This window comes from Notechis scutatus, chromosome 3 (assembly GCF_049901735.1).
Source record: "Notechis scutatus isolate UNSWTSFEM ecotype Mainland chromosome 3, rNotScu1.2, whole genome shotgun sequence".
In the NCBI taxonomy this organism is placed as follows: Eukaryota; Metazoa; Chordata; class Lepidosauria; order Squamata; family Elapidae; genus Notechis; species Notechis scutatus.
In genome coordinates this window covers 117,599,206-117,613,502 of record NC_142011.1, presented here as the reverse complement: position 1 = coordinate 117,613,502, position 14,297 = coordinate 117,599,206, and the positions used below count along the sequence as shown (strand labels likewise).

The 14,297-nt window shown below is 37.1% G+C and overlaps 1 protein-coding gene across 2 annotated transcripts; it reads right to left on the bottom strand.

Moving 5' to 3' along the window:
* Positions 1–491: 491 nt before the first annotated feature.
* On the bottom strand, positions 492–11,933 carry ECSCR (endothelial cell surface expressed chemotaxis and apoptosis regulator). Of its 2 annotated transcripts, XM_026672569.2 has the most exons (7): positions 11,801–11,933; positions 9,259–9,306; positions 6,027–6,149; positions 5,254–5,352; positions 2,858–2,894; positions 1,458–1,539; positions 492–1,253 (listed from the first exon to the last, which is right to left on the bottom strand). In XM_026672569.2, the coding sequence occupies exons 1-6, from the start codon at positions 11,856–11,858 to the stop codon at positions 1,476–1,478; spliced, it is 429 nt and encodes a 142-aa protein (XP_026528354.1). In that variant the 5' UTR covers positions 11,859–11,933; the 3' UTR covers positions 492–1,253; positions 1,458–1,475. The 2 variants fall into 2 exon arrangements, with proteins under 2 accessions (XP_026528354.1, XP_026528356.1); XM_026672571.2 differs by lacking the exon at positions 9,259–9,306 and having other exon boundaries at positions 1,068–1,253; positions 11,801–11,908.
* Positions 11,934–14,297: the final 2,364 nt, after the last annotated feature.

Genomic DNA, 14,297 nt, shown 5'->3' with positions numbered 1-14,297 from the left:
CCGGGAAAGCGAGCTGTGGGTGCGTGCCCACCTGCCAAGCGAAAGAGCCGGGCCGACCAGAGCTTGGCTACCTTCCCAAGTCCCTCCAGCCCAAACCTGAAGGGGCCACCGGGAGAGGCTGCCCGAGGCAGTGATAGCGCCCACCCATCTGTGGACAGGGAGGCGAGGCGACGGCCTGTGCCGCATCCTCCTCCGAGCTGAGCCCCACCGAGTGAGCACCTCTGCCCGATGCTCGTGCCGCTGCAGCGTTTGGAGCTGCCAGCGCATTTGGAGATGTGTGGGGATAGGGATGGGCTGGGCGAGGGGTGGAAAGGACGGGCGGCTTTGGGCTCTATCTGCCGGACCTGCCGGCCAGGGAAGCAGCGCTGCTGTCGCCTCGCCTCCCTATCCGCAGATGGGTGGGCGCTATCATTGCCTCGGGCAGCCTCTCCCAGTGGCCCCTTTGGGTTCGGGCTGGAGGGACTTGGGAAGGAAGCCAAGCTCAGGTCGGCCCAGCTCGTTCGAAAAATAGAAGCTTCAGTCCTAAGGAAGGTTCAGCTCTGCTTTTAGATTAGCTAGAAAGCAAGAAATCCAATGATTTCCTGCTTTCTAGCTAATCTAAATCTCCCAGCACAGCAGAACAGCTGATGGTCGGGGGGAGGAAAAATAGTAACTTAATAAAGGCAGGCAAGTTTGATGGCATGCATGCCAGGTAAGGAGTGGGGAGGGGGAGGGGAGGGGCTAGCCAGTGGCGCGATTTGCCGGTTCTCCGAACTGCGCAGAATTGTAACAACCGGTTCTGTAGAATTGATCCGAACTGGTAGAATCCCACCCTTGTGCCTAAGGCCCTGAATGCTCTTGAGGATATGATACTAGGCTGTTGGATCACTTATCTGATTGTGAGGCCTGTGCAATGGTCCTAAAGAAAGATGAAAAGGCCCTTTGGAGCATGCAAGAGTGTGATTGCAGCAGGTCTTAAAACCATCTGCATCTTTTCCAGATTGCTAGCAGCTGCAGTGGACCTACATATGATCCTATAGGAAGGCCTGTCTATTTTAAACAATTACAGATACAAGTTATGTTTGTGCCCCCCAGGATCCAAACTACCCTTTTGCATTCAAATACTGTATGAAACCTGATTATAATGCAATTCAGATAGTTATATTCCAAATGATAACATCTTAATGCTTTGCTGAATATAATAAAAATGAAGTGTTTAGTGTTTAGTTCCTCCTATTCTTCATGAGTGCTTCTTCATGAGACCTTCACAAGATCTAGAAAAACAAAACAAAGGCAAAATTAGTAGACTCTGGTCTAAATAATTGTTAACTGAGAACACCAAATACTCCTAAGATATTTATGCTGCATTAAATTTTGCCATTCTAAAACATGAGCATGTTGCGTTTCTCTGAATTACACTTCAACAATATTTGAGGAACACTTCAACAATATTTGGATCCATGTCCCCATCCTCTTACTTTTGCTGCTGGTTGCATTTAAGTCTTCATAGAGACCAACAAAGCATTCTTACTGCCAACTGTAGTAACAGCATCCGAACAGCTACCAAAGAAACAAAAATGCAAAAATTACTTCCCTGTTTCCTTCATGAGAAAATATGTAAAGTAGAATAGAAGGAACCAGCCCAGTACACTAGGAATTATATAGGTCCTTTTGTTTTAATATCATTCTGCCACAATATTATTATTTAAAAAGAACAAACTCATATAGTATAGGTACTATATTAATATCACAAAGTAATGAAAATAGGACTTCTGTCTTTCTGAAATGTTGACAAATGTTTGGCTCAAGAAGCTTAATCCAAAATTTTAAAAATGCTTTAGTTTTAAAACAAAAAATATGATGGGGCATATTATGAATTGCACGTTGGTTAAAGGGACCAGAGTAGAAGCCATGAAATGGTGAGTTATAATCCTGCCTTCGATATGTACCAAACTGAGGGATTTTTGGCCTGTGATTCTGCCAGACCTAGGAAGAAAGCCACGACAAACTACTTCTGAAAAATGTTGCTAAGAAAACTGCATGAATTTGTCCATGGAATTGTCAGGAGTCAAGACTGTTTTGCACATACATACATGCCTATTTTACTTGCTGCGGGATTAACTATTTTCACTTATGTTTTCTTTAAGTAGGCTTTTCAGCATAGTTTGGGGGGAAAATCACTACACATGTAAATAAGAAATAATTAGATTGCCTGGAACAAAAATATTCTGGCTCAGAACCAAACTGCTTTCAGACCAGGTCAAGGAGTTTTGAGCCAAAAGCTGATTTTCTCTCTTGATTTAAGAGATTTCTATCTCCTTGGACTGTGCAGCAGCACTTTGGATTGTTGTGTACAGTTACTGCTGCTCTTTAACATTGTCACAACTTTTCATTAGATCAAATGGCTCCCCTCAGTCCCTTTTTGAAGTTGAATCCAAAGCACGTTAGAATTCTAATATCTCCCCTGCAACCCCGGAGGAATGTCCCTTACAATACTTCTGAATCTGCCTTTGGTCTTAGTCTAAGGATAGACTGTTTTTTTTTTGTTTTTTTTTTTTGGGGGAATGGACAATCCTCAACTGAAAAGCAGTTGTTTCTGTTGAACTGTCAGCTATTTTCTCATTTTTTATTACAATAAATGAACAACCAAAAATAATACAATTCAGCACAAAATAGAAATCAAGATTTAGGTAGGGAAAAACATATGTATTAGAAAACAAACACGAAAACAAATGTATTAGAAATGCTACATCATTCCGAGTGGGGCAGAACTGAATTTTTTTTGGGGGGGGGGGATGACAATAGAATTTATCCCAGTTTAACATCATAATAAAGAATTGTCTTTTAATCAGAAAGAAGACATTATTAAGAGATGTACCTGTATGATACTGTAGAATGTTGAAGTTTTTGTTTATCTGACAAGACAAGAAAAATATATTACCATTTTATATTAGAAATTAAAGATATGTACAAATAAACATTCTTCTGTTTAGCAACAGCTCCTCCACGTTTTCTGGATTGTATTCTCTCAATTTGTTCTTTCTAATCCAACCCTTTATCACATTCAGGCAATGTTCACAAGTACCAATAGGTTCTTGGAATTGGATGATAAATAGATTCCCCATCTATTCTTATGTTATGAGGGGCCAGGAAAGAATCTACTGTTACACAAACACTTGTACAGCTTTGGATCATTCACTCACACACAGCTTTCCTGTCAAGCCATGCAGATCTCACAGCAGCCCTTGCTTCCTACCTGCGTTTTCCTGATAAATACAGCTAAAGCATACAAACAGGTGGGAAATAAGTAGGAACATATTAAATCACTTTCGTATGAGCATTGACCTACATAGGTTTCCTAATCCAAAGTTACAGTAAAATTTTATTGATTTCAATGTACATTTGTTTTCTCACACGCTCACATGCTCATCCCCACTTGCCCACATCCTTCTCAACTGACCTAGACTGTGCAGGCACTAGCTAAGGGAATGGAAGCTGCCAGGTCCAGATCCAGAGTGACTTAAAGGTTGGGTGGGTTTCAGGTTTTCAAAAGAAAGCCCAGCACATTATATGCAAAATGTTGATGGAATTATAGTGTAAAAAAAATATCACTGGAACAGATGGATGCACAAACACCCACCTAGTCAATTCCCTAATGAAGGAAGTTTTGATAAGGATACCATTTATTCAGAGGATAAGTATCATGTTTAAGAAGGCATGCCATCTATGTCCCATCAAATGATACAATTTTAAAGATGGGACTGGAGTGTAGGCACAGTGTCAAATATTACTTGATGGTCAGAGACAATGGGCAATGAAACAATGATCATCCATGGTCAAAATGGATGATCCCTCAGTTAATCAGGCCCTATGCTGTAAAGCGGAGGTCCCCAACCTTCTTTGTACCGTGAACTGGTTTCCGGGAAAACAATATTTCCATGCACTGGTGGTGGTGGTGGCAGGAGCGAGAGGGGGAAATGGTTTCATGCACTACCTCGATCCCACACGTGCACAGATGAAACTCACTTGCATGGCCTAATTCCCAACAGGCCATGCACCAGTACCAGTCCATGGCTCGGGGGTTGAGGACCACTGCTATAAAGCATTTTATGGGTCACAACCGATATCTTGAATTGCACCTAGAAGCTTACTGGTGATCAGCAGAAGTATTACATGGGCATAATAATACACAATAATAATACACAATAGATACAAACTCAAGGTTAACTGCACCAAACTTGACTGCAGGAAATATGACTTCAGCAACAGAGTGGTCGATGTTTGGAATACTCAGCCTGACTCTGTAGTTTTTTCCCCAAACCCCAAAAACTTTAACCTTAGACTGTCTACTATTGACCTCACCCCTTTCTTAAGAGGTCTGTAGGGGGCGTGCATAAGCGCACCAATCGTGTCTACCATCCCTGTCCTATTGTTTCTTTTTATTTTTCTTATAAGTATCTATCACATGTATTCAAAACTATGTTTATTCTTATACCTGTATCTTGTAAGCGATTGACAAATCAAATCAAATCAAATCAAATCAATACTAAGATATATCCGTAATTGCCTGCATCACTGGCTTTTGGATCAGCTGCAGCTTTCAAGTGGTAGAGCAGCCGAACCTACAGTATATTGCAAAAGTGTATATGAAAGGCATCAAACAGCACTGTACTAGTCTTGCAATTTTCACAGAGGTTCAGAGCTCTCTTTGATGACTCTGTCAAGAGATCAACTGTGATTGGATGCCTAAGAGACCATGGACGCAGAGAAAGTTAATGAAGTAAATAGCTGAATGAAATATTCTGTATCTTGCTTTCTATTTTGTCCCCAAGACACTCTGAACAAAATGTGGATATCAACGATCACTCTATTTGAGGACACGCAGTCAGTCACTGAAACCAATATTCCTCCTCCTTTCCCTTCAACCAAAATATTTACAAGAGCAAGCACCAATTTTTCAAAATTCTGTTTTAGTGTACAGCAGTGCTCTCAAATACATATCGGAGGCGGGTTTTCATGAAAGATTTTGAAACAGAAACAGAGCATATTAGAATTTTCCATTCTACTCTTAACTGCTTTGATACCATAAATAATAGGAAAGAAGAAACATAAAACAAATACTAAGATGAGTATCTATAGAGTCAAGGAAGCAATTAGAAAAACAAGGGTGTTGTCAGTAATTTCAATATGAATTTAATTAGCTAAAATGAAATTAGCAATCAAATATGATCTACTAATGTGAATGATTCTGCTACATTAATCACTACTACATACCTGTTACCTTTTTGCAGTGATGGCCATTGAACGTTATGCAGACCACGCTGACAAGGATTATTACAATTACCACCAGAATGACAATGAAAATGATGATACCTAAGTGGGAGTGGAAAACATTCATAATAACTTTTCTATTGTATATCATTAAATATTAATAATGTCAATGATTACCATAAATGCTTCCCCACAAAGGGAACATAACCAAAGGTGACCTTCTCAACAATTCTGCCCTAACAATCATTGTTATGATTGCTCAAAAGACAGGGGGTGGGGGGGATTTCAGTTTTAATAAGCTTATCTTCTGAGTTTTCATACTTAAAACTAAGCAATAATAGAGATGGGTACAGAACTTAACAGTGTGAGCTAAATGAGACTGGAGATCTATGTTGAGGTCTGTAGGAGGCATGCATAAGCGCACCAACGTGCCTACCGTCCCTGTCCTATTGTTTCTTTTATTTTTTTTATTTGTACCCATTTCATGTATTCATAACTATGTATATACTTATACCTATTATCTTGTAAGCGATTGACAAATAAAATAAATAAATAAAATAAATAAATGAATTCTAATTTGTCCCAGGAATCAATGTTAAGGTTTTATTGCCTTAGAAATCTATACCTCATGAGATCTAATGGTTTAATAGAAACCTCCTCACATGGTGAAAGTTTACAAGGAAGAATCAAATAAATCAAATCAATGTCAATAATATTAAACTATTTCCATTCATATTTCTAAGCAAAATGAAACTTATGCCACCATGTCTACTTACTTAATGCTGCCACTGTTAATGCTGCTGGTTTTTCTTCTGTAGGATAAGAGGTAGTAGGAAAGTCTGGTTTTTCATTTTGGAAATCTTTTGTGACAATCATTAGTTTAGATATACCTGTGGATTCTTGGAAAAAGAGGATGCAGTTGAATAAAAGGAGTAAACAAATATCTCTTTGCTGATATGTGAAACAAAGATAAAGTAAATCCTTCCATTATTTGGACAGATCTGAAGTTAAACCATTGTCCGTGGAGGTGCAACTTTGGGGAATAAGTGGGTTGGGCTACTAGAACTCTCACTCTTCAACTGGAACTGAATACGCATGGAATGATTCCCTTTTAGTCCCACCATTCAGCAGGAATACCTAACCAAGGCAGAAAACCTTAACTGAAGAATTTGAACCTTGTTCAATTATGTTAAACTCGGACTCCTGACTTGTTGCTTTCCTAGTCAGCCAGAAACAAATTCTAAGACTTATTTTTGGCTTTAAAAGATTGGCTTTTTAGAAGAGCAAAAAGTCATGAATCCTGTTCAAAAATAATACATTACACAAGCAAAGTATAGACCAACAATGCTACTTTGTCCTAGTAAATAAATATATCAAGGAATAGTGCTTTATTCTGACACACACCAGATCAAAATGATTAATTAGTTAAAAAAATATTGTATGATTGTGCTGCAGCAGTCTCATTCTCTTCTTCCTATGCCCAAGATGCTAGAGATGAAATGTACAGTATAATTAATTAATTGATACTAGCAACATGGGACAAAAAAAGAGCCTAAGAGAAAATCAGTAATTACATTTTTATACCAGTGTTGTCTGTCACACACAAATACACTCACAGAGACAATATATTGTAAAGTAATTTAGAGACAAACTAACGTCAATTAAGAAATTAAATAATTAAGTAAATTTTTGGACTCCTCACCAAGATGGCTGCTGAATGGTAAAGAAATATTTCTATCCTATCAATGATCTGCTGATTTTGCTGCCTACGCTGGCTCTCTGGCAGTGCTGCTCCCTAGATGTGAATGGGAACACTTAGGAATGACCCAAGACAACTTTTGGGAAGGGAAGTTTTGAAGTTCCCTTTGGGAGTTGTTAAAAAGTCATGGGCATCCATCTTGCTGTAGGCATTTCGGGGTTTTTTTTTAAAGTGTGCCTGGGTCTTAATTTCACTTTTAAAATTTCCTTTGCTTTTTGTCTTTAAAAGTACAGAAGACTGGCTGAACACTGATTTGTTTCAACCCCCTGTTGAAGTTTAGCTGTTCTCTTTCTTTTTCCTTTGATTTATGCTGTTGTTCTAAATAACTTTCACTTTAACAAAGAGTGCTTTTCAATGGTGAAGTGCTTCCATTCGAATTATATTAATAATGGACTCTCAGCACAAGGTTTTTGTTATTTTTTTTAATTTGCATAATACTTAGGGTTTTTTTTCTTTTAATCTTGGATTGAAATATCCAGAAAAGACTTTTCCTGCTTTCTTCTGCTTCAGCTTCTTTATTCTATTGTTAAACTTCACAAAGCATCAATATACTACATTACAGACAAGCAATAGCTAAAATCTAAGAAAATATATTTTGGCAACATGCACCATTTAATTGAAAGCTTTTTAAAAAATGTTTGATGAGATAATAATGCTCATAGAAAATATGTGCAGGCTTTAGAGGAATCTGATTTGAAAGCTGCAGATCAAAGAGATATTGACTACACAGACAGAGAACTAATTGAGTTGATTTCATACATCTCTGTGAACTTTAAATCTGCATTTGTTCATTCAACAGAAGCCTGACATGGAGAAGTGACAACTGGGTTTTCTTGGGAGGACTGGGGAATATTGGAGAATGGATTTATTACTCTTAATTGCCAAACACTTTTATCTGGACATTGCTGGGAAGATAGACCAATTGTGGAGATTGAATATATTATATTTAACTAGACAACAATAGATAAGAAATGGTATCAAGAAACAAACGTTGATATTTGATCCAGGATTAATTATTCTTCACTTTTGGGATGGTTTGAGATAGAGAAGATGCCATGGTAAATTTTCTAGAAAGTGGTCACAGTAACACTTTGTTAACAGTGGGTTTGGAAACCCTAATCTTGTTCTATTTTGTCATTAATATAGCATATAGATGACAGTTCAATAATTTGCAAGTGGATTTACTAGTTTAATAAATGGGAGAGGGGACTTCTTTCACAAGGGGTGGAAACTAATATTGTAGCAATGCATAAATCAGTATTCAACCCAGGGGATAATACGTCTATGTATGTTGCGGGTTTTCTTTTTTAATGCACCTTTTTAATGTCTTGTATGCTTTGTATCTTGGTTTTTTTTTTAATTTAAATTTTATTTTAGTATTTTAAGTTTTCTTTGAATAAATAAAAATAGTTAAAAAATAATTAAGTTTGTTTTCCCTCTTTCTCCCCTGAAAGTAGAGTACTTTTCCAGTTGGATGGTGACTGTTAAAACACCATTTTATGTAGTTTTCAAAAGGCTTTTGGATTAGTCTTTTCGATGAAGCAGGCTTAAACAACTTTTGCTTTGCAAAATAGGAAGATGTTCAGTCATCAGTTCACTAATAATCACTGATGTAATATACAATAACAGTAATAACATGCTGCTTGCATAAAGATTATATAAAATTATTTTAATTGTATGCATGTTAATTAATAAGTTGCAGGCTGTCTAAAGGCAGGGGAAAGCAGTTTTTAAATATATAAATTAATGTTGATTTCCTGTTTTGGATTATTGTTTATTGCTGCCTTCTTTTGCTCCACTTTTACATATTTAGGTGTCTCATGAGGTACCAATGCCTTATATATTCCACAAAGAAAAACTGGGGAAAATAGTGTGGGAAACAAACAGTCCTGGAACAGGACTGAAGGCATCTTACTAACAGTTTTTTTTTAGTTACTTTGATAATAATTTAAATAACTTAATACACTTTTCTCTCATAAACAAAGCTAGAATCTTTTAAATCCATATTGGAAAACACTGATTACTGTGGAATAAATCAACACTGTGACAGAATTTGCTTGGGACTTAGTATAATAGGCTTTGCAAATAAAAAGGAAGATACGAAGATTAATGTTTTATTTCATGGAGAAAAAATTACATTTCAAATTAATTTTTATCCATCCAGTTATGAGACTTTGTTTAGTTTTCACATAATTCTAAATTGAAAAGAAAATGGTGTTGTATAACAAATAGGAGCAGCTGTCCTCTACCTGCCAAGGTGGGAAGAAAGAGACTGCTATTCTCCTTAGGCTCAGGACCTACAAGCAAAATGAAAAACAAGGACGTTCTTAGAAGATATTTGAAGGAAAGTTCTGGTTTTCATAACTATGTACTTAAAGAAAAACTCATTTTCTCCCTCATAAATCTTGAAATAGCCTATTTCAACAATGCCCACTTATTCCCATTCATTAGCTGCTAGTACTTCAATTTCAATTTCATCATGAGGCATGATCTGTACTTCACTTCTGGCCCTTTCAACAAATATTTCCAATGATCTTGAAAAAAAAACACTTCATGCAATGTGGTATACCCAAGTTCCTTACAAATCTCCTCCCTCAGATTTCCATAAACAGTGTGGATTGTCACACCAATATTGATACCTCTTTCGCATATGGTTTGCTCAATTTCTGATTTTGCCCACATGTTTTAAATTGTTGTCCCTTTTATCTTTCACTCTAGCTGATTTTCCATTTCCTTTTTGTCTAATTTGCCTTTTCTGTTGCATTCGTGTCCTCAGGAATAGCATACGTCTTCGGTCTGACTTAAGCATGGTATATAAAATCATACATTGCAATGTCCTACCTGTCAATGAATACTTCAGCTTCAACCATAACAACACAAGAGCACACAATAGATACAAACCCAAAGCAAACCGCACCAAACTTGATTGCAAGAAATACGACTTCAGCAACAGAGTGGTCAACGTCTGGAATACTCTACCCGACTCTGTAGTCTCTTCCCCAAACCCCAAAAACTTTAACCTTAGACTGTCTACTATTGACCTCACCCCCTTCCTAAAAGGTCTGTAGGGGGCGTGCATAAGCGCACCAACGTGCCTACCGTCCCTGTCCTATTGTTTCTCTTATTCTTTTATTTTTCTTATATGTACCCATTTCATGTATTCACAACTATGTATACGCTTATACTTATTATCTTGTAAACAATTGGCAAATCAAATAAATAAATAAATAAATACCCCTGGAAAGATACACGGGTTCCATCCTGATTGTTTTCCCAAAGTCTTTTAGGACCTGTCTTTGGTACCAGAGCTGGGACTAGGGTGATTGTTGAACTCCTCTGAAGTTTTTGCATATTGGGGAGTGTTGTTTTGATTTTTAATATGCTTTTAATATATGTGTATGACATATTGCACATTGCTCAGAGTATTCTTGGTATTGGGGGGCCTAAACAAATCCAATAAATAAACATGCTACATATGGGTCTTGTTTAATATTATTTTTGGTATGGTGCTTTTGAAAATAAAATTTATTGTTTTAATTTATTAAAACAACTTTATTTTGCAGTGAAAGGAAATTTGTCACTGAACTCTGATTCATTTAACATAATTGTTATTTATGATTTCTTTGCTGGGAACATGAGGCAAGTCACAGTTTCCCTGATTTTGAGAATAAGTCCATTAGTGTCCAAACGACAAAAAGCTGATACTTCAGGAGTGCATTAAAGGAAGGATAGAAGCAGGGTCAGTTCAGGATACAAAAGAGGTTTGCTGATCAACTCCCTTAAGAATAGTCTTATAAGAATAATTACTCTAGAGGATGGAGAATGATTTAAGAGATACTATACTTAATTTATGTTTTCTGAAATATATGTATCATTTCTTCTTCTTTACTTTTTGTCCACTAAATCTATATCTCAGGTGAAACCATCAATATTAAGGCTAGAAAGAGAGAAATCAGAAACAGCAATAGTAACAGTTCTAGGCTGAACACTTGGTCTTCCAATCTTTCTGGCTTTGTAATATCTTGCTGAGTCTTGGTACATAATAAGGAAGTGTTTCAAAGTTATTGTCTCAACTATCTAGGAAAGACATGGTACATATAAAGTCATATTTGCACCAGCCTAAGAAAAAGTATTTGTGGATATCTCCCTATGAATTATAATTTGTCTGAGATTTAGGCATCAGATATGCATATAAGGTCCATTTTTGTTCTATCTGTAAGCCATCATTTGTTAAACAATTATGTTATTCATTTATAAATGTTATACATTAATTTAATTAATTAATTAAACAATTATGTTATATGAAATATTATTACTGGTGATACATTTCCCCCTATCCCTCTCCAGTCTACTTATCTGTAATGAGCCAATCTGTAAGGTCAAGATTCAGAATCTATTTGTAAAACAATTTGAATAGCAAGAGATTTCCAACAACTAACAACTCTTTTGACCGTCATTCATGAATATAGAGAAACTGTTTTAGCTTGTATCTTGAAAATTTATGAAACTGATTTAAGTTGAAAAAGAACATAATTGCATCTAGCTCAGCAGCATCAACAATTCTCCAGTGACTCACGCAAAAAGAAGCCTTATCTAAACATGTTAGATTAGACATTTTTTAATTGTATCTGTCACAGAAAAAATAATTATGCAAGCTAACTACCTATTCTATTGCTGAATGTTGATCTTCTAACTGAATGCAGTGAAGCTGCAATTGTCATCTTGATTATTAAAGAACTTCATGAGGCTTACTATTGAATAGACATATGATTGGTCAATACAGTACCTTACCTTGGAGAAGAACAAAGTGACATATCCACAAAAATATTAACATTTTTAAAGCTATCATGTTTTCTTCCACTTGCCAGTTCTTAGTTCCTTACTGTTCTATTCATTCTGGGATCAGGGAAAAAATGGGGTGAACTTTGACTGTGTGAGTAGATTGTCCCAGGGTTTCCTGTTAAATAATAGAAGGAAGCAGCCTCAATCAACAAGCGGATTGACGCTGTGGAATTTTTCTCGCCTGTTATAGTTTTGAAGGATATGAGACAGAATTAATCAGTAAAAAATAAATTTAATCACAATTGTTGTAACTCTACATACTTTCAGAGTACCTATTTTCTGAGGATGATATTACATGCATTTAAAAAATCAGACTTGAGGATTGGATTTGAAAATGAAAATTTCCCCATTCTGGTCCAAGAAAAAGGCTGTGAAAAGATAGGTTTAACTACTTCACAAAAAGATAGGTTTAACTACAAGAAAATGTTTATCTCATTTTTAGGTAGTTAGCTAGCTACCATCAATTCAGGCCAGAGACCCAGATGGACAAATGTCTGTAATCTGCCTCCAGCAATACTCCATAATGCCTGCAAAGATATTCCAATAATATCCAATTCATTCACCTTATCTATTTCTTCCCTTGCTATTTTCTTCTTCTGGCCAAGAGAGTCAGCTAACCTACATCTGCTCTCATCCCATGCTCAAAATAATCCCCAAACTCAATTCTTAGGGTAGCTTCTTGGTCCTTGTAAAGTTTCCTCAGAATACTCAGGTGTTCTGGCACACTTATGGATTTTAATATATTTCCCTTTACTTCTTGTCATTATTGGTTAAAATATGTCCTTGTCCTTTGTAGTTTGACTCTGAATGTGGTTGGCCTCTGATGCCAAAGGCCTTCATTCTCCCTGTGAGAGTTTGCATTGAAAACTACTAGTTTCTTTCCCTTTTTGAAATTTTGAGAAATTTTATTTTGCTTTGATTACCACTTTCCATTCCTTTCACATTTTTCTTTGTCTCTCCTATAACTCCTCAAGTTCTCTACTGTATACACATTTAGGCATACCAAATCTGTTCATTATAATGATCTTATATACTAACTATGTAGTCCAGGACAACTTCTTCTAGCAAGCCTCTTAAGTTTAATTTTCTAAATTTACTATATTACTGATGTATTTAACATCAGTAATTAATAATCTGTCTTGCAACCTAAGCCTGAAAGTCTTGGATCTTCTGCTTCTTATTATAATAGTTGATTTTATTCTGATGTTATCCATCAACTGATGTTACACATAAAGTTTGCATTTATGTTGCTTGAGGGAGACGTTGACAAAGAACAAATGTCTTTAAATTATGTCTTAACCTAAAACCTATATTTGCATTTACTAATCCAAATATTCTTGTAATTGTAGGTTTGGCCATTTCTCCAAATGTTGCATTTTTTATTTATTTATACATCACATGTTTACCCTGCCCATCTCACATAAATGAAACTAGGCAGTTTATAAATTATTTACATTTTATCATTTACATATATTTACATACATTTTATTGTTTACAAAACATTTATATTTCATGGTTTATCATACATTTACATTTGGTATAGCATTTTGTCATAAGATTATTTAATTTCTTCCAACATTGTATCTAAACTGGGAGCATATAATTATTGAAATGGGATGTGGGAATGACCAGTAGTGGGGGTGGGGAAAATGCCAAGGGGATCAGATAAGGGGGGGAATAGCCCAGAGCAGGGGGTCGCCAACCTTTTGGACCTCAGGGACCGCCAAACTCATAATTTAAAATCCCGCGGACCACTAATATGAATTTTGAGTGATGGTGACTTGCTGACGTTGGTGGGAGAGAGAGAGAGAGATCCAATCTAACCTCGGAGGGCTGGCGGTGATTCTCTCTCTCTCTCTCTCTCTCTCTCTCTCTCTCTCTCTCTCTCACACACACACACACACACACACACACACAGGTCCCTAACACACACACACACACACCTTCTAAGGCAGCCACATTCCTAACCTGCTTTTCAGCTCCATTCTTGGGGGAGGGGAGAGAGAGACTTTTGGCTTCATGCAAGAAAAGCAGCAGAAGTCTTTCTTTCTCTCCTCCAAACTCCACCAGAATGGCACAGCCTCTTGGAGCAGGATGCTTTGCAGGGTCTAATTTCTGGTGGAGTTTGGGGGAGAAAAAGAAAGACTTTTGCTGCTTTCCTTGCGTGCAGCCAAAAGCAGAAGAAAGAAGCGTAAAGAAGCAGCCTGGTGGCCAGGCAAGGTGCATGGGGTGAGTGGGGCAAGCCCTTTTCCCCTTCCCCTCACTACCTCGTGTTATTCACAATGCAAGTGATGCAAGCTTTGTGTTCCCGCTGGCCATGCGAGCAGTGCAGCCTTGTGTTCCCGCGCAGCCTGGATTAATTGCTTTGGCGGGTGCTTTGAGGGTGACATTTCTCTGTGGACCACCAAAATTTTCTCGCGGACCACCAGTGGTCCCCGGCCCACCG